Source organism: Microtus ochrogaster, chromosome 16 (assembly GCF_000317375.1).
Source record: "Microtus ochrogaster isolate Prairie Vole_2 chromosome 16, MicOch1.0, whole genome shotgun sequence".
NCBI lineage: Eukaryota > Metazoa > Chordata > Mammalia > Rodentia > Cricetidae > Microtus > Microtus ochrogaster.
This window is the reverse complement of record NC_022018.1, coordinates 3,943,286-3,952,371: the sequence shown is the minus strand read 5'-3', so window position 1 is coordinate 3,952,371 and position 9,086 is coordinate 3,943,286. Positions and strand designations below refer to the sequence as shown.

The window sequence follows — 9,086 nt, the reverse complement described above, 5'->3', positions numbered from 1 at the left end:
CAAATGTATTTTAAACTTACCTTGATTTATGACTCTTTGTTTTGAAAAACCATGAAACTGCTTCCAATAACACAGAATATAGGGTAGCCTAAATCTATGTTCCTAGGCCGTGGCCACTCAAATTTTGCTCTAGAATGAACTATATTTTAGTTTCTTAAAATAAATAATATAAAATAAAGAACAAAAGTCTATTAGGCAGAATGCTTTATTGAAGTCGTCAGATATGCAATGAAGATAAGGAATTGTCTGTGATTTCATAGAAACATTCAAATAATCTACAAGGAACTCTGCTTCAGTATGTTGCAATCACACTAACATTTGAATATTTTCTTTTTTATTTCCTATAAGATCAGTTTAGTGAATGAAATGTTCTATAAACATATATTGGATGAAACAGTTTTGATGTTATGATTTGAGATGATGAGATATTGTTTCCAGGCTTTCTGATTTTGCACCATAAAATGGATTTGAGAAAGAATAGATGGAACTCTAGGAGGAAACATATATTTAGAAGGTTAGTATTTTCCAGAGTAAGGAAACTTCTGAAAGAATCATGAGGAACAAAGGATATATCTAATGATAACCAGAGTACCCTGAGCCTTGATTCAGATCACACTACCAGATCTCTGACATGGGATCACACTAAGTATATTTGCAGGACCTGTGGACATAGGTCTCGCTGCCTCCCCTCACCTATGGAAGCATAGAGAAATTCAGAAGGCAGTATTTTGACACTTTCTCATGTACTATTTCACTAAGCTTGATACATTGACTATAGTTAGGATAAATAAAATAAAATCACAAGAGCTTTGAGTTAGAATTAAAGTTGTTGACTATATTAGAAAGTCTAAAATATGAGAAGTTATCTGGGAAAAGCTTGTTTCTTCCAAAAATATTTTGCAAGAAGAAAATTAGGAGAATACAGAACACAAAGATTAAAACAGCCTTAAAAGACAACGTTATCAATTTGTATTCATGTTCTTTATAGAGATTCTGATTTAAAAATACAGCACCAACAAAATCTTTACCTAGCTACAAAAGCCTTATTTATTACATGTAAGACAATTGGAGTAGGTTGAACACTGAATAATACATTTAGATAGTATCATGAAAATACTGCTACATCTGTAGACATGATACCATGGGTATATTTTAAATGTCTTCTTACCCCCTCAAAGATACAAGTGAAGTTTCACAGTTAAATAAAGTAATAGCTGTGATTAGCTTAGAGAGGGAGGCATGGGTTGAGGAAGAGAAGTGCAACAGAGGTGGCCAATGGCTGAGCCTATCTGATGGAGACCGATGGGTGATCGAGAGGGTTTTGTTTCTTTTACTATATCCCCCAAATCAATAGCACCATATGACATTTCTGTATGAGTTTTACAGTAATATTTTAAATAAATATATTTTTCTTTTATGTCAAAGAGCTTGGAATTGACTTAACTCATTTCTCTAAAACAATAGAAAGAGATGTGGTAGGGTTTCTTCTTTAGTCCTACACAACGAACTGAAAATTAAATTTTAAAAAGAATGTAAAAATGTGGAAAGGAAGTAAAATGAAATTATGAAGTCTTGCTTTGCATGATTGATGTCAAACTGCAGTGAAATCTGCTTGAAAGCATGCTGAAAAGTGGGCCTTGGAGCTAGACCTCTCGCTGTGCGTTCTGGGAAACATGCACCCATGCACTATAAATACTGTCTTTTCAGGAAAGCGAAGAAAGTGGAGTACCTTCGTAGCCACTATTTACTGACTGCCGATTTGTTGAGATACTAACATACAAATTCTCACATCTAAAAATTTCATTTTAATTTCTCTTAGAATTAGCATTTATCAGACACCAAAAAATTTATCTAAGTTAAAGATAAAAAAGATCAAATTTTCTTATCTTCAGCAAAAATATACATGCATTTTTATATCTTTCTTATTCAATTGATTAATATTGCATGTCTGTAAGTATTTATTGGGTATTTATTTATTTATTAATTGAGTAGAAATATGTTTAATTTTCTCACTGAGTCATCCATATAAATCCCTGCATGGTCAGTGTAATTTCTTCCTGTTCCTTTTTTTTTTATTTCCACCTAAACAAAACCTATAAGTGTACATGACATATTTATTGAAGAAAACATGAAAATGTAAAAAGTCAACAAATATTCAATAACATCATTCAAGGTCCTGAAATGTTAGACATCATCTGACTTGACTCTAAGGTGTTTGTTTTTGTTGTCAATAACAAAAAATTAGAAACCGCTGACAGATTATTTTATAAAAATTAAGCAGGAGAACTGGGGAGATGGCTGAGGTCTTCAGAGCATATACTGCTCCTAGAATCAACCCAGGTTGCTGCACCACATCTGGCCCTCCAAACAACCTGTAGCCCTTCTCTGGGTGTACTTCCTCCTGCTTATACCTGCACTGAGGTGTATGTATTCCCCACACCAACATGTAGACATAAAACACATATAAAAATAAATCTTTAAAAATGTACTAAGGAAAAATATCCAAGTTTTCTTCTATCTACTTATTAGTGAGGCTACACATAAGCCAATAAAACACCCAGTGAGTGGCTGCCGGGAATAGCTGAGTAATGCTCCTCTATGGGTTAAACAGATATTTTTCAGATTTACCAGCTCTCTTGGAGGCGGTACAGTGACCACAAAGCCATTTAATTGTGAACTGATTTTACAAGCAGAATTAAACTGTCCTAAATGGAAAATATCACTCACTTCTAGAGCCTTAAATGTCTTTTTTGCCCCTAATTGAAATAGTTCACCAGAATGTTTCTCTTAGCCATGATGTAGAAATGGTTCCAAACACAACTAATTAGTGATGGGTAGGGTGTGTGTGTGTGTGTCTGTGTGTGTGTGTTTGCTTCTGAATCAATGTGATTTACCTTGCCACTTACCTCTGTTTTCTGTGGGTTCATGCAATTCCCATAAACTGGATTGACAAAGGCACAGTTGCCACCCCCCTCAGATTTCCTTAAAACAAAACAAAACAACAAATCAGGGTCACAAAAACCCAAATATTAGTGAAAGAGTACTGATTAATTTATTTCCTCATTCTTTTTTTCTTTTTTTTTTTGCAGTCTTGCTGTGTTGCCCAGTTCAGGTTCAAACTCTTCTTCCATCTGCCTTAATCTTTAGGTGAGTGAAATAGAGGCATGGATCACCTTACCTGGCAATAAATAAGTATTAAGTGCTCTTGGTTCATGTTCAGGTCATTGTTAGAAATTTTTGAGGGACACAGTGTCTCACCAGCACACTCTTCTTTTCATCAATACATTACCATAAATTATATTTTTTCCTCTGAAGGACACCAAGGCAAACACATTCATGAAAACAAATATAATTTGAACTCTTGAGTACCTAGATCTAAATAGACTCTGGCAAATAAAAGGATTGTCAGTTGGTTTCAATGCTGATTTCTTAAATATTGCTCAAGTCATTCTAACAATGCAGCATCAGAAAGAGCAATAGAATATAACACTGTAATATGGAAAGCCTGTCTTGGACTCTCTTACACTAGGAGTGCCAAACCACATCCTGAGATCATGCGTCATGACAGTCTCTAGAAATCTGAAGTCCATGATTCAAAATATCGAGTAGTTTAATCAACAATCTTACACTGGAGTGTTTGGGAGTTTTGCTTTATTTTTATTAATTTAGTTTTGCATGTATGTGTGTGTGTATTCACTTGCGTGTGAGCACATATGTGTGGTGTGGTGCCCATACACTTGTCTGAACATTGTATGGAAGCCTAAAATTGACATAAGATGACACTTTTGATGAGTCTCACTTTCTTCACCAAAGCAGGGCCTGTCTATTGGACCTTGAGCTCACGATTTTGCCTAGTTGAGTTAAGCAGCTTGTTCCTGTGACTCCTTGTCTCCCCACCTTCAAGGCTGGAATTCCGAGAAGGTTGTCATGCTCAACCAGTGTTTACATTGAATCAGGGGATCTGAACTCTAGTTCTCTATTTTCACACAGAGTCGTCTGTTCAGCCTCTTGAAGAGTTTTTCATGTGAGTATTTCTTCTCAAGGCATGGACTAGATCTGTACAATACAGCACAATTGAACTCCTAAATGATTGCTTTCTTTTTATACTTTCTCTTCTTGTTGGAAGACAAGCAACTCTGGAAGAACTGATAAAAAGTGACACTCACTAAGAAACAAAAACAATACAACCAATAACTACTCAGTTACAAACAGAGGGAAATTCCAAATACATGCACACACACACGAGAGAGAGAGAGAGAAAGAGAGAGAGAGAGAGAGAGAGAGAGAGAGAGAGAGAGAGAGAGAGAGGAAAGGGGACATTTCTGGGATGATTACCATTGTTTTAACAGCAACCAAGAGGAAAAATATAAATGCTATATTTTTTGTTAATTGGGGTACAATATCAATTAACAAGTTCATCGGTATACACCCTAAATAAGAAGAGGAACCTCTTAACGGTAGTCTGTTTCAAATTTCCAGAGGCTAGTCCTCCTATTGCTATCTACCCAAATCACACAGAATTTTTCTAAGCAGCAGCAGCATTGCAGACCCTAACCTGAGTGATAATGTTTGGGGGAGAAACACATCTTCCCGACTGTCAATATCATCTAAGCACACTACCATTACTGCCTTGTAAACCTTTAGATTAAATATGCCACAGATGAAACAGTTTACTGTCATTAAGGATACATTTTGGTAAATGACACATATACCTAACGTAGCTTTTTAAAGTCATAATTTGAAAAACAGTTACATATCTAACCTTAAATATTTCAACAATTTATCTGTTAATTCCTTAACCCACTTACGGAATGCATAGGAATTTCACCATTTGACCTGGATAAATTCATTTGGAATCTTTGTGCTTGTTTCTTCCCAAAGTGGTTCATGTTACATAGTCAGAGCAGTAAATTCAGGGATAGGAGCAGTCTCTAACTGGTGACTGGCAAGAGCATAAAGGTGGTTTTTGAAATGTGTCAAAACGGCAAGGCAAAGCTGGTCTAGGACAGATTGAACATGACTTAACAAGTACCAAAACAGAGAGAAGCTGGGAACGAGGAAATATGAGGCAGCCAGAGACACAAACACTGAAAACAAAACTCCAGCCTAAGTTCAAATTGGGAATGAAACCAGGGAATAGGAAGAAGCTTAACTCTAGTGCTAGGGAGGACAGAGAGTCCAGAAATGATGGGCAGGTGACTAGAAACTGATGAAGCAGACAGGATGACACAAATGATGTTGATATAAGCCAATTGCTTTCGGGCTTGGTCTGATGGAACCCCAGGCAACTCAAAGACTGAGAGGCAGAAGTCAGGGAAGTTGATAAAATTCTCAGTCATCTAAATATGTGTAAGGAAGCAATTCTTCTTCTGAAAAGATTCTTCAGTCTTAAATATTTAAACATTTATTTTTCCTGCTAAAGTGAAATATACGGGGCCTGGAATTCAGGGGTTTGATGACTACCTAGAAAGATGAGAATATGTGTAATGAGGGTATGGAGTTGTAATAAAGGGGGCCAGTGTGTGCTGGTGGAAGGAGAGTAAGTGGAAATTCTCATGCTTCAAACTCTGCTTCTAGCAGCTTCAAGCTATCTGTATTCCAACCCAAACTATGGCTCTTATTGGCAATGCTTGGTTCTTTGGTTAAATATTGGTATCTTTACTAATATAATATTATGGTAGAAGTATGTAACATAAACTTACCAATGTAACCAATTTGAATTGTGCAATTCAGTCTTAATTACATTTCTAATATTACAGGAATATCTATACATTAAATATCACAATGCCCTATAGATAACCCCATCAAGTTAATTTGTTATTACGCACACTGCATTAAACTCTTTACTATTCCTAGCCCCAATAATAATTTAAACACTGAGTTACATGCTTACTAATCTACAAATATTATAAAGGGGCAAATAACCAAATGAAAAAGAATAAAATCAAAATCTTTGTTATGGCAATAAACATGACTTTGTGATGAATGTGTGTATTGTTTTTAACAGCTTTATTAGGATATACTTTATATGCCATGTAATTCATACATTTGTGTCTGTGTATGACACGTTAAGCGTGTACCTGTTCATTTGTGTAAGTGTATGTGAACGTGTATGTCTAAGAGAGTGACTGTTATTCACTGTTGTGTGCACTGGGCTAGGTGGCACACAGTTTTACTGGTTTTCCTGTTTCCCCTTCCAGTTTTATTTTATGAGTACTGGGATAACAGATATGGAGTACTATATAGGCCTGGCTTTACATGGGTTCTGGGGATCTGAACATAAATCTTTCACTTGAGAGGTAAGGATTTACCCACTAAGCCATTTTCCTAGTTCTCAATTCACACACACACACACACACACACACACACACACACACACACACACCAATGTTTTATGATAATATTAATTTTATTAAATTTTAGTTACTAATATAATATTATTGTAAATACACATAACACAAATTTGCCAATGTAACCAATATGAATTATACAAATCACTCTTATCCTAACGTTATCCAACTGTCAATATTATCTATCTCCAAAATGTGTTCATCACTTCCAATTGAAACTCTATAATCATTAAGCTGTAATACACAACTAATTATTAGAGTGTTGGGGAAATTATCTTGCTATTATAAAACATTAGAGTACCAGGTAAATAAATCTTTCACCAGGCTGAAAGGAACAGAAAGGAGACAGTGACACACTGTCACTCTAAATATTGAAGACTGTATCTTGGCAGGAGCCTAGGCAGGATTGACAGGAAAAGGCCAAGTTAAATCCCTTCATGCACTGTAAGTTTATCGATTAATATTTTATACACTGTTAAACTTTCATAATTTGTTTAATTACTTTTATGATTAGCAAGAGTATCACTTATAAAATTTATTTACATAATTGCCATTTTTTTCAGACATGGTTTAATATCTTTGTTAGCCTTGGTTTTTTTCATTTCATTTGCCTGTCATTTTGCATGCTAGTGAGATGGACTGGCTTTTAAGTCAAGCCTATCAAGCACCTAACCCTACTACTATTCCCTTTAAGCAATGATGTCATTGTATATATATAGCCCCTTAGGGGCTAGGAAAACAGCTTAGTTGGAAAACATCTGTCGCATAAGTATGAGGATCTGAGTTCAGTTCCTACAATGCATATGATAAGGTTTTATGGTAGATGCTTATAACCCCAAGTAGAAGAGGAAGAGACACGTGGATGTTTGAGCGAACAGAACAGCCATCCTAGGCAACTTGGTAAGTTCCGTGCAGTGAGAACCTGGCCCCAAAGGAAAGAAAAAAGTGGATGGTTCTTCTTTGGCTCTGACATGCACACAAAGACATATGTACACAAAATACACATATGCACCCATACAGAATTGAGAGTGTGTCTTCTGAAATCAGGCTTAGAAAGTGATTAGGGAGAACCCAGCTCAATAAAACAAAATGCAACAGCATTTTAGATGGTCTCTCCTGTTGATCTCCAAGTAGATCATATTATCAGACTTCCCTGTCCTCCTCAAAGCATACAGAACCATACTTCCTTTTTATTCATTTCAATTTTTAATTTCTTTTCAGATTACCGTATAAAGAGATGAGTTCCATCCAGGCATCTTGGCAAACATGTTATTATACTTTGATCTCTTCTCGGCCTTTCCACTGCCTCCCCTGAAGAAAGATGCTTAAAAGAAATCCCACCCTAGCTCAGAATTGAGAATAATAGATGATTATTTATTTAGGGGTAGACTCACAAATCAGAATCCTCTACTGGAATGGAAAACAGCAACCAAACCCCACAGCCAGAAAAGAAAGAGTGGCATAAATAGTATAAGAGGTCACGCCCAAGTGGACAGGTAACTTAAAGGCTGTAGGATTTCCTACAGCACTCCCCCGTTAAGTTTTTCCCCATCTACTTGGTCACCTCCCCTCATTTCCTATTACATACATTCCATTGCCCTCTTTGTCCCATTTTTATTCACCCCTCCCCTGTCTTAAGATTCCATGTTTCATTTGTGATCTACAAACACATATATAAACACCAGACAGACAGATAGACAGACAGACAAACACACACATACACACACTTGGCTCTTCATATAATAGAAAACATTACTCTGGATTCTTTCATTTGACAAAATGATTTTTGGTTTTGTTTCCTGCAAACATCATGGTTTCATTTTTTATGGATAAATAAGATTCTATTGTACATGTTAACCACATTTTCTTTATCCATTCATCTATAGATGAGTATTAGGCTGGGTCTAGTTCCTGGATATAGTGACTAGTACAGCTCAAAACACAGATGAGGATTACAGGCATTTGAAACATAACCAAGACTTATGTAGTTTTGTCATATGATGGCTCTTTGTTAGTTTTCTGGAGAATTTGCATGTTGATTTACATAGTGACTGCACAAGCTTATATTTTTACCTGCAGTGAATAAGAATAAGCGCGCTTTCAGAAACTGATACACTTACAATGCAGACATGAAAATAACTTGAAGCAAATAGCATAGAATTTTAATAGATTTTTCTATTAAAAGATATTGCCTGTGTACATTGTGTGGTAGAACTGACTTCCACTAATAAGCTAACTTCTGTATATTGTTTCTGAGAATCCAGGCAGTATTTCAGGTTCCCAGACATGAATGCTGGAGGTTCCAGGTGGAATGGACTGCACTACAGTCACACACCCTTTAAGATGTGTGATGATGGTGCTGACTTTGGTGTTTTCATTTCATTTGCTATAGCTTTTCATTCAAGGAAATGCATCCAGTGCTTAAAAACCAAACAGCGTATGCTAACTTCTCTAAAAAGGTAAATTCTCTTACAGTGTTTATGCGTGCATGGTTCATTCCTCTAGTATTTCTATGTAGAGATCTGTAGAGATGCTAAACTCTCTTAGATGGAGTTGTTACAGTGTCTACTACACGCTAATACTTGACAGTGGTTTAATACTACTCTTTATTTGTTTCTTCTTTTGACACATATAGTTTCTTATAAATTACCTTTTTTTCTACATCCAGGGCTTGTACTCAATGGAAATATAAATCTTTGTAGTAGTGGTAACTACTATTGTTATTTAGAAAATTAT

The 9,086-nt window shown here is 35.8% G+C and overlaps 1 protein-coding gene across 1 annotated transcript in view; it reads right to left on the bottom strand.

The window, feature by feature from the left end:
* Positions 1-405: 405 nt before the first annotated feature.
* Positions 406-9,086, bottom strand: part of Malrd1 (MAM and LDL receptor class A domain containing 1) — a 583,538-nt gene continuing 574,857 nt past the window's right edge. The window contains exons 38-39 of the mRNA XM_013348957.1: positions 2,907-2,982; positions 406-489 (exon numbers count right to left, since the gene is read on the bottom strand). Coding sequence (XP_013204411.1) covers positions 406-489; positions 2,907-2,982 — 160 coding nt within the window. The remainder of the gene's footprint in view (positions 490-2,906; positions 2,983-9,086) is intronic.